General features: G+C 30.7%; 1 protein-coding gene across 1 annotated transcript in view; it reads right to left on the reverse strand.

Moving 5' to 3' along the window:
* The window catches only part of LOC119611662 (glutamate receptor ionotropic, kainate 2-like), a 39,215-nt gene extending 21,098 nt beyond the window's left edge, over positions 1-18,117 (reverse strand). Inside the window, exons 1-4 of the mRNA XM_037967318.1 lie at positions 17,918-18,117; positions 5,086-5,523; positions 4,825-5,028; positions 4,519-4,722 (exon numbers count right to left, since the gene is read on the reverse strand). Of these exons, the coding sequence (XP_037823246.1) occupies positions 4,519-4,722; positions 4,825-5,028; positions 5,086-5,508 (831 nt within the window). The 5' untranslated portion in view covers positions 5,509-5,523; positions 17,918-18,117. The remainder of the gene's footprint in view (positions 1-4,518; positions 4,723-4,824; positions 5,029-5,085; positions 5,524-17,917) is intronic.
* Positions 18,118-19,295: the final 1,178 nt, after the last annotated feature.

Below are 19,295 nucleotides of genomic sequence, written 5' to 3' on the forward strand. Positions count from 1 at the left end.
ACTGAACAACATATTAATACATTTAATGTCATGTTTGTTTATTTCCGTCTTTGCAGATAACATAAAGGAGCAATCTTGTAAACATTTATCCCAAAATATGAAGTAAATGGATAACATAAATGAAAGTAGTTAGTTTGAAAAGAGAATGTATATAGTATATCAAATCCGAAGAAATACACCTAGGCCACTATCGGGACTGGTGTACGCTCCTTAACCAGTGCCACACTAACCACAAACCTACCGGAGGCCACTGTGTAAGTGAAAGTGTTCAACTATTTTATCCATATATAATTTAAAAATAATATAATATTATTTGTTTTTCAGATGGTCGTTGTTTTGGTATTTTTTACCTTATTTTACCGTCAACCTTTTACAACCGTCTTCTTATACCGCAAACAAAAACGTGTACAAGATTTATCATACGAGACTCTCAACGAAGCCTTATTATTGCTGTATTATGTTTAAAATATAATTAGTTCACACCTATCAAAACATTTGATAACAAGCTAGAGTGCTATATTCGGCTGAGCCGAATCTTAAATACCCTCCACCAGATACTAATAGTTTTTTAAATGATTAAATATTTGTAGAAATAAAAAAGTGCCAAGATTTAAACAGTTTAGATCATTACAATTCCAAGATTTATTGAACATTACAAACGCCATTTTCTTTTTTATTTTTATAGCGTAATTTGCATGTATGCATGTGTGTGAAAGATTTAAGGATTTTCAAAATACATGTATATAATTTTGTTCTACACAAATTGATAATGCAACTAGTTAAATACGGTTTTAGGGGCAGGACCTAATATGGGAGATATAACCAATCGATTATAGATTTTCGTAAAAGGACCTTGTATGGGAGCTACGAACAATTATGTATATAAAGACAAAATTTCCAAATTCTGTATCTATATCATTATTTGGTAATGAATATTGTGCATTTAAGTGATTTTCTGGAGGGGACCTAGTATGAGACCTATGACCAAATATGGACCGATCGTAAAACAATTTTATAGTTTAATTTATGTGTATAAGAGCAATATTTTTGCTAAATATATGGATATCAATATTTGGTAATGAGTTATGTACGTTTAAGTGATTTTCCGGAGGGAACCTTGTATGGAAGCTATGACCAAGGATGGACCGCTCGTGAACAAATTTTGAAATAACATTTATGTGTACAAAAATAGTATTTATGCCAAATATTTTATGGGTATCACTATTAGGTAATGAGCAATGTGCCTTTAAGAGTTTTTCTGAAAAGGACCTTGTATGGTAGATATAATCAATTATGGACCGATAGGCAAACAATTTCACAGTAATATTTCTGTACATATAAGCAATACTTGTACCAAATTTGATAAGGATATCTTAATTCAGTAATGAGTTATGCGCGTTTAAGTGATTTTCGGGATGGGACTTTGTATGGGAGCTATGACCAATTATAGACCGATCCAAAAAAGCTTTCATAATAATATTTGTGTATATAAGAGCAATACTTGTACAAAATTTTATATGGATATCTTCATTTACTAATGAGTTATGTGGTTTTAAGTGATTTTGGGGAGGGGACCTTGTATGGGAGCTATGACAAATTATGGACTGATCGGAAAAAAAATTCACAGTAATATTTCTGTGCATATGTGTAATACATGTACCAAATTTTATATTGATATCTAAATTTTGTAATGAGTTATGTACGTTTAAGAGATTTTCGGGAGGGGACCTTGTATGGGAGCTATGACCAATTGTGGACCGAACGGAAAAAAATTTCACAGTAATGTTTCTGTGCATATGAGTAATACTTGTACCAAATTTTATATGGATATCTTAATTTTATAATGAGTTAGGTGCGTTTAAGTGATTTTCGGGAGGGGACCTTGTATGGGAGCTATGACCAATTATGGACCGATCGGGAAAAAAATTTCACAGTAATGTTTCTGTGTATATGTGTAATATATGTACCAAATTTTATATTGATATCTAAATTTTGTAATGAGTTATGTACGTTTAAGTGATTATCGGGAGGGGACCTTGTATGGGAGCTATGACCAATTATGGAACGATCGGAAAAAAATTCCACAGTAATGTTTCTGTGCATATGTGTAATACATGTACTAAATTTTATATGGATATCTTAATTAAGTAATGAATTATGTGCGTTTAAGTGATTTTCGGGAGGTGACCTTGTATGGGAGCTATGTCCAATTATGGACCGATCCAGACAATTTTTTCTCTTTATGAATTCTATTGATATAAGATTTAAATTTGCAAAATTTTGTGAAGATATCCACATTTTGTCGGAAGATGTTAACAAAAAACCCATTTTCCGGGAAGATGAACTTTTGTATGGGAGGTATATGAAATTGTGGACCGATTCGGGCAATTTTCAGCAGGGAACAAGGTCTTGTGTAGAAACGAATTGATGGTGATTTTCATGAATTTATCTTGCATAGTTTTCGAGAAAATTACACCAGAATATGTAAAAAAATGCTTATTTTTTCGAGGTTGTTTTAAATTTTGATTCATAACTTTTCCCGGTGTGAACCGATTTCGCTCATTTTCAATACCAAACTGCTTAGGACAACAATTAATATTTTCGGTGAATTTGGTTTACTTCCTTTGCTTAGTTTTAACGTGAGCGTGTTTTAGGCAGACAGACGGACATAGTTAAATCGACTTAGAATTTGATAAGGACCCAGAATTTATATACTTTGTTGGGTCTTAGATGAATATTTCTTGGTGTTACACACGGAATGACAAAGTTATATATACCCTCTATCACCACTGATGGTGGTGGAGGGTATAAAAAACCTTAAAAAACTTATTTTTTTTACTTATTACCGAAAACGCCTTTGGCCGATCCTCAAAAAATTGGGAAGATGGATGTAATTTTATATAAAGGTTAGTTGTGCTGAATTTCATCGCGATACTAATGGTTATGGAGGCTAGGTGAAATAATGGACCGATTTCAACCATTTTATGCCTTATAAAGATCAGCACAAACATACGTATAATACACTCCCCACAATAGTGGTGTAGGGTATTAAGATGAATATGTGTTTATTTGTGGGTTTTTTGCTTGTTTATTTGTTGAAGTCTATAGACGGCGAAACGGCTAAACCGATTTTCTTGAAATTTTCACAGTGGCTTCCTGTATGTCTGGAAGGGACTATAGGCTATTTTTTATTTCGAAGCTTCAAAAAGGGGAGGTGCCACGCCCAAATATAAAATAAATCTTAATAGTCGCATATCTCAGAAACTGCCTCAAATTTAGTTTGGACAACATTCATATCTATAAGAACAACTGGGGTTTAAATGAGAAGTATAGCTATAGTGAGCGTGGCACCTCCCATATAAAGAAAATGTTAAATAAGTATATCTGAGAAAGTATAACAGTAAGAGTCATCAAACCACTTTAGTAAATATAAGTTTTTTTTGGGAAAATTAGAGGACTTGAATAGGGGGCGTGGCATCTTTCATATGAATCTATATGCATATATAACAATATGTTTGTTTATTTGTTTGTACCTTATAGGAGGCTAGACTACTAAATTTTCACTGTATGTTCCTCTATACCTGGAAGGAATAGGCCACTTTTTATCTTTAAATTGCAAGTGGGAGAGGTTAAAGTCGAATATATCAGAATATGGTAGAACTAGAGTCCTCAAAATGTATATGGACAGTATTGACATCCATATATCTGGATATATCTGGAAAGCGCTTAGAGCTAGAATTCTTAAATTTTGCATGAACAACTTTGTCATCCATGTGAACATTTAGGTAATAAATTGGCGAATTAGCAATTAGGGGACGTGGCATCTCTCATATGAATTAAACACAAAAAATTGTATAATATTTATGTGGGATGTCATTGGAGCTAGAATCCTCAAATTTTGCACGAACAACTTTGTCATACATGTTAACATTTGGGAAATAATCTGGTTGACTAGCAATAAGGGGTTGGCACCCATCGTATGAATTAAACACACAAATGCGTATATCTGGGAAATTAATAGAGCTAGAAATTTTGCACGATCCATGTGAACATTTGGGTAGTAAATTGGATGATTACAAATAGGTCGTGGCACCTCCCATATGAATTAAAACTAAAATTCGTATATCTGGGAATCTATAAAAGCTAGAACACAAAAATTGTATATGGGAAATTTTTACATCCATATAAATATTTAAGAAAAAGAAAAATAAATAATGGTCGTGATACTTTTCATACAAAGTTTAAAATGTGTATAATGATGGTGTTTTCTCCCATGAAAAATAAATATGATAGGTAAAGATAACGGGCGTTGCACCTCCCATATAAATTAAAACTGAAATTCGTATATCTGGGAATCTGTAAAAGCTAGAACTCTAAAATTGTATATGGGAAATTTTTATATGCATATAAACATTTAAGAAAGACATATATTACAAATCATAGAGTTCAAAGGTCTATGAGTGGTAATTTTTTTTCAAAATATAACCCCTTAATATTCAACAACTACCATATACTTACATATTTCATTAATTGCGCCACCAGTCCATTCCATTCTCCAGTGTGGGAATCTTTTGCACCATACTTTCGATCAGGTACTAAATCTAATATGTAGTCGAAACCCACATCTCGTGCCACTAGCTCTAGCACGTCTACACAAAAGCCAAAAAATCTTTCGTTTCCTGTAAAATTTTTTCCATAATGCATCATGACGTACGGTGTCTCCTATTACATAATTAAAATTTTTAATAATTGATCTCAATAAAACCATAGGTCGTTCTTTTCTTTAAGTGAACTTTAAATAGCATTATTCCAAACAATACATACCAATATTGTAATTACTACCAGTGTAACATTCATGGAACCCGTCTCGAAAAATAATGAAGGTTCTGTAATATTAAGACGACTTTGAGGTGACCATTCTCCCACTTTGACAATCGAATGTTGCTTCAATTTTACCAAATCTAATTTAAACTGTATTCGTCTACCTTCCTTAAATTGAATAGGGCCGGTTAAACCACGCCATTCCACCTGAATTAAAGCGTTTATTAATTATATTAATTTAATTTCTAACAGATTTTCAATTACAGAATTAATATAATTTATTAAACTTAGTCCGCCATCCCAAGGTTCTGCCCCGCTACATGTCATATTCTTTAAGCGTAACGTATGAGATTGTTCCAAAGTTTGTAAACCAACGGCGAATATATTTACTGAATCAAATACTAATGCTGGCTCTGCCCCGATTGTACGCCTCTTACGATAGTTCTCATTAAATACAGATTTTTCCCCGTGCGTACTAAAATCCACATCCATTCCTGTTGTGTTATCTGATAAGTTATTTTCATACTTAAATGTCTCCATATCTTTTAAAATTTCTTTAATTGCAACATCATTTACATCAACCAATCGGTATGACGTTATGTTGACAAAATTATATTTAAAATCCTCTAAGTCAAATAGTTCAATATCGAAGCTTGTAAATAAGTAATGATATTTATATTCGTTCATTTGCAATCTTAAAATCTGAAAAATTTTAAAATAAATTTTAAAAATTAACTTTACTTAATTTACTGGTTCTGAATACATATTGCTCAGTTACTACCAGACTGGCATAATCCAAACAAGTAAGTGTGTTATATTCGGCTATAACTGTGATCAAACGGTCACAATTGGGTGTCACTTTGCACCGTAGCACAGTGTCGGATTATGCCAATTTAGGGGGACTGAACTCAAAATTTGTTTGATTCTTTTTTGCCTCTGTTCGAATTCAATATGAGAGACAATTGTCAAACTAGTAAAGAAATGTATTTAAAAGTAAATAAATGTGACTCAAAACTAGGCTTGCCAGATTTGAAATCAGCAAAAAAAGGTACATCGTAGTTCAAAAAGCAGGAAAATTGAGTAAAAACAAGTAAGAGTGCTATATTCGGCTGTGCCGAATCTTATATACCCTTCACCATAGTGTATTTAAAAAATATAAATTTTATAAAATTTAAATTTATGTACCTATTTAATTTTCCCGATTATATCATTATTATAGCAATAGCAAAACAAAATGAACAACAACAACGCTAAACGAAATAAACACTCAAAAAACAAAATACACAAGGCAGTAAAACCAACAGACATCAAACATACGAAACTGTACACCAACAAACAAAAACAATATACACAAGGCACTGAAACACACAGCCATCCAAACATACGAAACGAAATACTCGAAAAAAAAAATACACAACGCCATCAAACCAACAGACATCCAAACATACGAAACTGAATACACCAAGAAACAAAAACAATATACACATGCCAATGAAAGACACAGCCATCCAAACATGTGAAACGAAATACTCAATGAATAAGCAGTGTTGTTGTTGTTGCTTATTAATCAAAGCATGAAAAAATTGTCTTTTTTAATGAAATTTTCAGAGGTTGTCTCGGATTTTTGCTGATTTTAAATAGCGATCTTCTCGAAAGCATGTCTAACAGAATTATTGAAGATTCGGATCTCGCCGATATCTGGGGTCCTCTAAAAACTGATTTCAACAGACAGACAGACGGACATGGCTTAATCGACTCCGCTATCTATAAGGATCCAGAATATATATACTTTATAGGGTCGGAAAATTATATTATAGAAATTACAAACGGAATGACAAACTTATATATACCCTTCTCACGAAGGTGAAGGGTATAAAAAGTACAAATGTTTATCTTTAAAAAATTTTAATTATATTGTCTAAAAACTCTAGATTTACATTGTTTGTTATAATTTTTCACAACAAACTCCTTCGAGAAGTAATTTATTACACATAAAATTAATCCAATTACAAATCTATATAATTAATAGGCAAGACTAATTTTTTGTGACCCGTTTTACTCTTACAGTTTACATCTGATCTTGCCAAAAAATATATGATTTTAAAGGTATTTGTTCGCAGCTGTGCATAATATATATATTAATGAGATCGGTTCAGAATTTTAGGAGCTATAAGCGTTTAAAGTTGTTACTAATACATAGAAATAATAGTCACACGTACAAAAAAGTAAACAAAACGGCTTATTGAAAAAAGAGAGGAGAGTGCAAAAACGTTTAACTTTAACTTCTCAGTTGCTTTTTTCTTTTTGTATTTTGCATGATTTTTGTTGTTATTTTCAATACGACTTTTGTATGTATGTATGTATGTATGTATGTATGTATGTATGTATGTATGTATGTATGTATGTATGTATGTATGTATGTATGTATGTATGTATGTATGTATGTATGTATGTATGTATGTATGTATGTATGTATGTATGTATGTATGTATGTATGTATGTATGTATGTATGTATGTATGTATGTATGTATGTATGTATGTATGTATGTATGTATGTATGTATGTATGTATGTATGTATGTATGTATGTATGTATGTATGTATGTATGTATGTATGTATGTATGTATGTATGTATGTATGTATATATGTATGTATGTATGTATGTATGTATGTAAACAGGCTTAGGCAAAGCGAAAATAGGATTTTATTGTTTTATATTTTTGTGTAAAGTGCTAAATTGTGAATGAGATAATGATTTATTTTGTCATAATATCGTTACGATTCCCAGCAGTTCGACGGGACAGTCCCGAACTAACCACTTGACATACCACTTATGGTGGACCCTAGCCACCCAACTACCTAAGTGACCAACCATTTTAACATGGGCTTGTCACTCTACAGTCTACAACGAGACTGCCAAGAGGTAGTCAAAAGTAGTCAATCGATGGTAATCTCCAAATGGGTTCTTGGGAGTCAGTCACATTACTAGCTCTTTTACTAGTTACTTTACTTGATATTGACGTGTCCTAGGAGAAAGGCAAGTGTCCCGAAATAGATAGTCCAATGGACAGGTACTGCAGTAGGGTTAAATAACCGGTACGTCAAGAAGAAAAAAACTTTTTTTAAATTACTTTCATTTCTAGTTTAAATAAGTACTGAAATAAATAGTTTTAATATTGCTGCTCATTTGCATTTTAAAATTCTCACAACAAAATTTTTCGCGAGAACTTTCTTAAACAAGTTCTTACAGTCAACTAAAATAAAATCAAATAACTTAAAAAGTGATGAAATAGTATAACTGTTCATTGTCTTTGCGTTCAGGCAAAACTGATCATGTTTTTTCTATTCACATTCAATTCTTAAGTGTTTTTCATGTTTTTTCTTTTCACATTCAATTCTTAAGTTTTTTTCAAGTGTCTCCTCTCTCGTGAATGGTATATAAGATGGTGAATGGTATATAAGATTCCGCACAGCCGAATATAGCACTCTTGCTTGTTTTTTTTTTTTTTAATTGATGAATTTAAAGTTATACATTAACGTTTTATGTTATTAACATTTTCACTCAATATACATTTGTTTTTTATTCTTAATTCTTTTTTTTTTTTCTTACTAATATTTTTGTTTTTATATTATTTTGACACTTGCTTTAAAATATTTTTATACATTTTTAATTTTTCACCACTAACAATATTGATTTTTGCATTACATTTAGTTTCTTTAGTTTTCTGCCGCGAGTGATCACCAAAAAAAAAGTGATTTAATTAAATATTAAAACAAGTCAGAGTGCTATATTCGGCTGAGCCGAATCTTAAATACCCTCCACCAGCTACTTATACATATATTAATGCTTTTCTAATCGATCAAATATTTGTAGAAATAAGTTTTCTCATGTCTTGAATAGAAATAATACAAAGATTTAAACAGCTTAAATCTATTACAATTCCATGATTTATTGAACATTACAAACACCATTTTCTTTATATTTTTATAGCGCTGAGCGATATTTAGTATTTCGCATGTATGCATGTGTGTAAAAGATTTAAGGATTTTCAAAATAAATATATATAATTTTGTTCTACACAAATTGATAATGCAACTAGTTAAATACGGTTAAAGCGCTTTTAGGGGCAGGACATAGTATGGGAGATATGACCAATTATAGACCGATCGTAAAAAATTCTTTAAGCAAAATTTCTGTTCATAAAAGCTATATTTCAGTCAAATTTTGTATCTATATCGTAATTTAGTAATAAGTAATGTGTGTTTAAGTGATTTTCTGAAGGAAATAGAATTTTTGTATACAAAATTAATATTTGGGCCAAATTTTTTATTAATAGCTTTATTTGGTAATGAGTAATGTGCGTTTAAGAGATTTTCGTAAAAGGACCTTGTATAGGAGCTATGACCAATTATGTATATAAAGACAAAATTTCAAAATTCTGTATCTATATCATTATTAGGTAATGAATATTGTGCATTTATGTGATTTTCTGTAGGGGACCTAGTATGAGAGCTATGACCAAATATGAACCGATCGTAAAACAATTTTATAGTGTAATTTATGTATATAAGAGCAATATTTGTGCTAAATGTATGGATATCAATATTTTGTAATGAGTTATGTGCGTCTAAGTGATTTTCGGGAGGGAACCTTGCATGGGAGCTATGACCAAGGATGGACCGATCGGAAAAATTTTTACAGTAATATTTCTGTGCATATGAGCAATACTTGTACCAAATTTTATATGGATATCTTAATTTAGTAATGAGTTATGCGCGTTTAAGTGATTTTCGGGAAGGGACCTTGTATGGGAGCTATGATCAATAATGGACCGATCGGAAAAAAATTTCACAGTAATATTTCTGTATGTGAGAGCAATACTTGTACCAAATGGATATTTTAATTTAGTAATGAGTTATATGCGTTTAAGTGATTTTCGGGAGGGGACCTTGTATGGGAGCTATGACCAATTATGGACTGATCGGAAAAAATTTCATAGTAATATTTCATTATTAGGTAATGAATATTGTGCATTTATGTGATTTTCTGTAGGGGACCTAGTATGAGAGCTATGACCAAATATGAACCGATCGTAAAACAATTTTATAGTGTAATTTATGTATATAAGAGCAATATTTGTGCTAAATGTATGGATATCAATATTTTGTAATGAGTTATGTGCGTCTAAGTGATTTTCGGGAGGGAACCTTGCATGGGAGCTATGACCAAGGATGGACCGATCGGAAAAATTTTTACAGTAATATTTCTGTGCATATGAGCAATACTTGTACCAAATTTTATATGGATATCTTAATTTAGTAATGAGTTATGCGCGTTTAAGTGATTTTCCGGAAGGGACCTTGTATGGGAGCTATGATCAATAATGGACCGATCGGAAAAAAATTTCACAGTAATATTTCTGTATGTGAGAGCAATACTTGTACCAAATGGATATTTTAATTTAGTAATGAGTTATATGCGTTTAAGTGATTTTCGGGAGGGGACCTTGTATGGGAGCTATGACCAATTATGGACTGATCGGAAAAAATTTCATAGTAATATTTCTGTATATGTGAGCAACACTTGTACCAAGTTTTATATGGATATCTTAATTTAGTAATGAGTTATGTGCGTTTAAGTGATTTTCGGGAAGGGACCTTGTATGGCAGCTATGACCAATTATGTACCGATCGAAAAAAAAAAACTTCACAGATTTATTTCTGTGCATATGAGCAATACTTGTACCAAATTTTATATGGATATCTTAGTTTAGTAATGAGTTATGTGCGTTTGAGTGATTTTTGGGAAGGGTCCTTGTATGGGAGCTATGACCAAAATTTGGAATAAGTATTGCTCATATGCACAGAAATATTAATATGAATGTTTTCTCCGATCGGTCCATAATTGGTCATAGCACCCATACAAGGTCCCCTCCAGAAAAACACATAAACGCACTTAACTCATTACTAAATTAAGACATCCATATAAAATTTGGTACAAGTATTGCCCGCACATACAGAAATATTACTATGAATTTTTTTCCGATCGGTCCATAATTGGTCATAGCTCCCATACAAGGACCCTTCCCGAAAATCACTTAAAAGCACATAACTCATTACTAAATTAAATTAAATGGGAGCTATGACCAATTGTGGACCGCAGTAATATTTTCGTTCATATGAGCAATACTTGTACCAAATTTTATGTGGATATCTTAATTTTGTAATGGGAGCTATGACCAATTATGGACCGCCCGGAGAAAAATTGCACAGTAATATTTCTGTGCATATGAGTAATACTAGTACCAAATTTTATATGGATATCTTAATTTAGTAATGAGTTATGCGCGTTTAAGTGATTTTCGGGAGGGGACCTTATATGGGAGCTATGACCAATTGTGGACCGATCAGAAAAAACTTTCACAGTAAAATTTCCTAGCGTATGAGCAATACTTATACCAAATTTTATATGGATATCTTAATTTAGTAATGAGTTATGCGCGTTTAATTGATTTTCGGGAGGGGACCTTGTATGGGAACTATGACCAATTATGGATCGATGGAACAAAAATTTCACAGTAATATTTCTGTATGTGAGAGCAATACTTGTACCAAATTTTATATGGATGTCTTAATTTAGTAATGAATTATTTGCGTTTAAGTTATTTTCGGGAGGGGACCTTGTATCGGAGCTATGTCCAATTATGGACCGATCCAGAAAATTTTTTTCCTGAATGAATTCTATTTACATAAGATTTTAAATTGTAAAATTTTGTAAAGATTTCTACATTGTGACGGAAGTTATTAACATAAAACCCATTTTCAGGGAATATGTACTTTTGTATGGGAGGTATATGAAATTGTTGACCGATTCTAGCAATTTTCAGCAGGAGTCAAGCTCTTGTGTAGTAACGAATGTATGGTGATTTTCATGGAATTATCTTGCATAGTTTTCGAGAAAATTACATCAGAATGTGTAAAAAATGCTTATTTTTTCGAGGTTGTTTCAAATTTTGATTCATAACTTTTCCCAGTGTGAACCGATTTTGCTTATTTTCAATACCAAACTACCTAGGACAATAATAAATATTTTGGGTGGATTTCGTTATTTTTTGTTGCTTCGTGTTAATGTGAGAATGTTTTATACAGGTAGACAGACAGACAGACGGATGGACATAGCTAAATCGACTCAGAATTTCATAAGGTCCAAGAATATATATACTTTGTTGGGTCTCAGATGAATATTTCTTGGTGTTACACACGTAATGACAAAGTTATATATACCCTCTATCACCACTGATGGTGGTGGAGGGTATAATAAAATTAATTAATTTAAAAAAATGAAATGAAGTGGTTGATTTAAGAAAAAACGATATTTTACAAATTAATTTTTATGCACATTGTATAAAAATTTTAAAATTTGATTAAATCATCATCATCATCATTTGATTAAATCATCATCATCATCTATATAATTAATAGGCAAGACGATTTTTTGTGACCCCTTTTTTTCTTACAGTATACATCTGATCTTGGCAAAAAATATATCATTTTAGAGGTATTTGTTCACAGATGTGCACAATATATATATTAATGAGATCGGTTCAGAATTTTAGAAGCTATAAGAGTTTAAAGTTGTTACTAATACATAGAAACAATAGTCACACGTACGTATTCTTGAAATTAAAAACAAACAAAGCAAGAAACAAAACAAAAAAAAGTAAACAACACGGCTTTTTGAAAAAAGAGAGGAGAGTGCAGAAACGTTTAACTTCTCTGTTGCTGTTATTTTTTTGTATTTTGCATGATATTTGTTTTTGTTGTTGTTTTTAATAAGATTTTTGTAAACAAATAAGTATGCAAGCAGGCTTAGGCAATGCAAAAATAGGATTTTATTGTTTTATATTTTTGTGTAAAGTGCTAAATTGTGAATGAGATAATGATATATTTTGTTATAATATCGTTACGATTGTTACCAAATCGAAAGGAATATTTTTATAAGAAGTAGGACTTCAGTTTTATATTCAGAGTTTTCGAATGGAAGTTTTTCGTTATTTAAACTTTTCAAAATAGTTAAATTAAAGGACATTCCCGAGGAAACAACGAACTGGGAATATGAAAACATGTGTAAATAATGCTTGGGGACACCTAACGATATGCCGAACAATGTAATGATATTGGTGTTTGACCTGGAAAATTATTGGTAGGACATCAGTACCGGAATACAGTAATTTTTTTTTTTTTTTTCATTTTAAGTATTGATATCGTAAAGTAATGACAAATCAGTTACATTAACGAATTTTCAATTCCGTAACTTTTTTACGACCGTAGAATATTTTAAAGACAAATATCGGAAAAATATAAGAATGTCAAAAGTTATGTATTGAAATATTTTTAAAATATAAAATTATTAACGTGAACTTTTTATTTATTTTTTCGATTATGTTTAACGAAAAAAAATCGGTGAAATGAAATTCAGAATACATACCACACAACGACAATTATTGTTAACTTAAGAATTTTTACTATTTAACGACAAAATGTTGTAGTTAAAAAAAATACTGAATTGTGATACATAATTATTAGTTTTGATTGATTTGGAAGATTTAAATGATGGATTAACGAATTGATTCAGTGTGAGTAAGAAATAAAATGCATATCGTTATGCGCTTCTATATGAAGGCTAATAAAAGGCCCATTAGAAGGCCTCATAGAATATCTACTATTTAATTTTATTAGAAGACATTAAAATTGAATAAATGTGTGTCTGCTGAAGTCTTCGTGCTGAAGTCGAGAGTTATAAGGGAGAATTTATACAGCATATATCTGATGGATGGACTACTAATGACATCCAAATAAAATTTATTTATAATTAGATAAGACATTATTTATTTTAAAATATTTTTATTGTTTTGACAAATTCTTTAGAACATTTCAATTCTGTATTTTGAACAGCTAACATTTTTTTACTGTTGTGTACACTCTACAGTAGAGTACTCCAGCAATGTGAACGATGCGTAAATGTGTAGCAAATTATACACTTTGATAATATCAATAAAGTTAATTTTTTACCACAGATTTGAACTACAAAAATAAGGTTTTATTTTAGCTTATTTATGCAATTTTTACAGCATTGGTTCTGGTCGAATATCGACCAGACCGCTGGGCGAACTCTAGTATATATAAATACGCAAAGCCAAAACGATTGGGAACATATTCCGGCTCTATTACTTGACCGATTTTCTTAATTCTTTTTTTTATGAATGCAGATTCGCGAGTCTCACTGCAGAATCTATGTATGATCAAAATCGGTTCAGTATTTTCGGAAATATAAGCGTTTAAAGTTTCTACCAATACACAATCACACAAACATGTGCTTGAATTAAAAAATAGAAAACAAAATAAGAAAGCAAAACAACAACACTGCTTTTTTTTCATTGTAGAAATAAAGAGAGGAGAGTGTAAAAATATGTTACTTCCAGTGTTGCCAACTTAGTGCTTTTAGCACTATTTGCGGTGCCTTTTGGTGTGCCAAACGCGGAAAATTTTGCTCATGGTGCCTTTTTTCAAAAAGGCACTACAGTGGTGCTTTCTAATTTTATGACAGTGCATTTAGTGCTTTTTATACCCACCATCAAAAAAGATGAGTGGGGTATATTGATTTTGTCACTCCGTTTGTAACACATCGAAATATTGGTCGTAGACCCACAAAAGTATATATATTTTGGGTCCTTATTAAATTCTAAGCCGATCTAACCATGTCCATCCGTCTGTTGAAAGCACGATAGGGTTAGATCGGAAAGAGCAAGCGAGTTAAATTTTTCCACAAATATTTCTTATAGGTAAGGTTTGTTTGGTATGGCAAATGGGCAATATGGGTCCGCAATTTCGCATATCCCCCATACAAGTGACCCCCCGAAAAACAGCTTTAACAGTCACAACTGTTTTAAACATACGAGTATAGCGATAAAATTTGGCATAAATAAGTTTTATATGCGTCAAAATCTCTCTAGCAAATTTTACGGCAATCGGTCCATAATTGACCCTACCCCCACATATGGTCACCTTCAAAAATTGATTTTAACGCTCTTTACTGACTTAAAAATACGAGTATAGCGGAGAAATTCGAAATAAACAACTTTTATACAAACGTAATCTTCCTACCGAATTTAATTCGGATTTTTCGGTAACCTAGCCTACCCCCTATTAAGGTCCCCTTAAAAATATGAGTACAGCGATGAAAATTGACAAAAAATAAGTTTTATACAATTTTTTTACACAATTGAACCTATCCCTAATATATAAAGCCTCCATGATTACTTCATCGTTGTACTCGCAATAAAAAGATTTTTATTATAATTCTTTATTCCGAATTTTATGACGATATAACTGACCAACAAAACAAAATCTATGTACAAAATTTTATGGGTATCGATATATAAACTTAAAAATAATATATATAGATTTTGCAAAAAAAATATATTTCACACAATTTTACAATTTGGGTGTGGTTACATCGGTTCGCCAGTTGGTAGTGTGCCTGTCAGTTTGAATGTTTAATGACATTTTACTATTTTTAAAATAACTTTTAAACAAATCAAGGAATTTGAAAATTTCTCATCTTATTTATCTAATATTCGTCAAACATTAGTTTTAGTTCTTACGTTACTAAAAATCTAACTCACACAGATGAAAGACTTTAGTATGACGCATGTTTTGTTTTGTAGTCAATGTTCTAAAAAACGAATTTTGGAGTCTTGTAGGAAATGAGCGAAATAATGTGCAATTTTTATTAAAATAAACAATATTTGACTAAAAAACGTTAGTGCTTTTTTACCCATTTTCAGTTAGAAAATTACGCTTTTTTACCCCTTTTTAATTTTTTTGCGCGCGTTTTGCTTTACCAATGTTGGCAACACTGGTTACTTCTCTGTTGATGGTTTATTTTTGTATTTTGCAAATTGCAATGATATTTTTTGTTGTTGTTTTTAATAAGATTTTTGTAAACTAATAAGTATACAGACAGGCTTAGACAAAGCGAGAATATGATTTTATTGTTTTTTATTTTTTAAAAGTGTAAAGTGATAAATTTTTAATGTAATAATGATATGTTATTATATTAATGAAGTAAGATACAAGAGGATGATGGGAAAACATTGGTGGGACAACAATTCTACATAAATGTTAGTTTTTATTGATTTTTAAGATTTTAATGATGGACGAAAACAAAGCCTGTTAAAATATATGTAAGTAGGATAGTTTAGTTGGTCATGTCGGTACATGAATGAATCAGTATATCGCAAATACGTAGGTTTAGCACAGTGAGGATTTGATGATATTCTTCTTTTTTGGGTTATTCTTACCAATTAGGAAAAAGGCGGTTATAGAAATAGTAGTGTAAGGTGAAAACTGTAGTTTGTGTAGGCGATGGTTATTATATGTTTTATAAAAATAGAAAAATGTTGAAATAGGTCAAATACAAATCATGTCTTCTGGGTTGATGGCTGCCCCTACTTAAGGTGGTATTAGAGTAAAATACATGTCGTCTAATACTACCTTTAGCAATTTATCGTTTATTATTCTTTTACTTGCAATTAAACTTACATATGTTAATTAAGGATGGAATTTATAGTTTGTTAACGTCTACTATTAAATTCTATTAAAAAACATTTAAATTTAAGCCAAATAAGTAGTAAGTCAGCTGAAAGAAGTCTTTATCGAGTGTTATAAAGGAGAATTTATTCAACATAAACCTGAAGGATGGACTTTTTATACTAAAGACAGCAAAATTTATTTATTTCTTATAGAGATAATATATACTATATATACCCCTGTTCCAAATGCCCATTCCGATCTAAAATGGAGTTATTTTAGTAAAGATATTTATTAAAACTTAAAAAAAAAAATTAAAACATCCCACTTTAAAAATTGAAAGTGGTTTCATTCCAAAAAAAGATCTTTTTACTTTATTCAAAAAACCAAAACACGGAAATAATTCCACTTTTGATCGAAATGAAATCATTTTACAGTCCTGATAGCAATAATTGAAAAATTGAATTTTGAATAAAATTTTGTTAGATCATATTTTGCAATGTACTTTTGAAGGACTACTTCAAGTCTACCTTCTGCGGAAATACAATAGATGAAAACACAGAAGATATGTTGAATTTTGGTTATTAAAATCTATGTCCAGTTTTGAAAAAAACGTAATAGGTTTGGATTCTGTGCGCTCTTGAGAATTTTAATCTATTTTTGTTTTTGTTATCTGTCAGCTAAAGAAAACTAAAAACAAATTTGGATAGTTTCATAATTTTTCGAATTCAATAGAGCTGTAACACTATTGAAAATATTTTTAGGAGTTTGTACTTTTCTAATTCCTCTTAACAAGAGTAAAGTAAAGAATTACAATTTCACTTTCAAATAACTATAAAAAATATATTATAAAAATTAATTCTTGAGAATGACATGATTGATTGCTGGAGGAATTGGCAGATTGTTAAACATAGGGAAATATCATATTGTAAGGAATGAATATATCATATTGTAAGTTTTGCATAGATTTTATGAACATTTATGTAGGGGATAATAAATCGAAAGGAGAAATGTTCGTTGTTTTTGCTTTTAAAAAAGGTCAAACATTTTTGAAAAATATGTTGCATTAATAGTTTTAGAACTTAGATTTTAAACTTCCTTCAGAATTTTAACCAAATTTGATCACATTTTCTAAAAGAATACGTTGATCAAAGCAAGTTACTCGCTTTGATAATAGCAATTGAAATAAATTTTTTCAGACATTTGGACTATAAAAGTTGGGTTTTATTTTGCAGTATAAGTATGCAATCATTACTTCAATGGTTCCGGTCGAATTTCGGCCGCGGGGCGAACTCTAGTAAAGATTAATATTTAAACTTTGTTTCTTTTTGGTTTTCTTTCTTGTTGATTCTTTAAGATTTTTGGTGTTTACTTAGTTTTTAAATTTTTCTTTTTCTAAATTAAATTAAAAATGTTTGTGAAACTTTTTATGAAATTTTCAAAAATAGTTTTCGCGAACTTTCACACAGATTATTTTCTGATTTTTATTATAAAATTACTAACTTTGGAGTTTTCTTTTGGATTTTTCCTTTAAACAATTGACATTTTCCCCGCACTTTTCACACTTTTCTCCTCGTCTCTATGACCTTAATACTGAGACATAAATCTTCCCCTGAAGGTTTGGTTTTACGCCGAAGAAGGCACGAATGTGGATGAAGCCTTCCCAGGCGAAGATTTTGTGCCTGGAGGTATCGTCGCTAGGAAAAATTTCGTCAAATAAATCAAATTGACATGTGTGGCGTGTTTGTGTGCTGTAAAGATATTTAGGTTTTGGTTATGTTAATTTGTATGTGTGTCTTTTGTTTTCTTTATGTTAATTATTACCTTTTTGTATAAAACAAACGATATTCTTTTTCTTTGACTTTTGTTGCCGCTGCGTAAATAAATAAAAAACACTTTCTGCCTACTTTTGAATTAAAATTTTGAAATTGGCGTTACTGCGAAAAAATTAGAAAATAAAATCAAAGAAACGGATTTGAAAAATTGAATTTTTCTTAGTGTTGGATTTTTTTATGTTTTCCTTTAGAAAACAAAACTTACATTCCTTTATTATCCTGTTTTAGATAATTGTGAGTATATAAAATCCAAAAGATTCTTTCACAAAAGGCAAACAAGTTCAGCCAAATTTATTTAAAAGTAACAAGTTAGAGTGCTATATTCGGCTATGCCGAATCTTAAATACCCTCCACTAGCAAGCTACTTTTTATTGAAACCCATCTAACTATCTATTTTTTAGATAACTCGCCAAAATTTTTGTCGAACTAATTTTGATTAGGTCAGGAAAAATTTAGAATTATTTATCTATACACAGAACTTATGTCGATTTTTATCCGGATATAATAATTTAATAACGAATTAAGTGGTATTAAGTGATTTTCAAAAATTAACCTTATTTCCGTAGAATGATTTATATACATATATACAAAATACACATTTACGTCAAATTTTATACCTAAATGTGTATAAAATGTGCGTTTAAGTAATTTTCAGAAATGGCCCTTATATGGGAGTTGTGACCAAATACGGACCGATTCAGAAAAAATTGTATACGTATGTATAAAATGTGCGTTCAAGTAATTTTCAGAAATGGTCCTTATAAGGGAGTTGTGACCAATTATGCACCGATCAGGAAACAATTTCGTATAATGCAGAAAAAGATGAAGTATAATTTTACTCCAATAGGTGCGTTTAGGTGATTTTAGGAAGTGGACTTTATATAGGAGCTATGAGCAATTAAGGGCCTATCCCGAAAAAATTTCGTAGAGTGATTTATGTAAAGACAAAACATATAAGTGTCGAATTTTCTCAAGATAACTTTATTTGACAATGAAATATGTGCGTTTAAGTTATTCTCAGAAGTGGACCTTATATGGGAGCTATG

This window comes from Lucilia sericata, unplaced genomic scaffold, assembly GCF_015586225.1.
Source record: "Lucilia sericata isolate MDLA Ls3-8-SP2 unplaced genomic scaffold, ASM1558622v1 Contig001509F_arrow, whole genome shotgun sequence".
NCBI classification, from domain to species: domain Eukaryota; kingdom Metazoa; phylum Arthropoda; class Insecta; order Diptera; family Calliphoridae; genus Lucilia; species Lucilia sericata.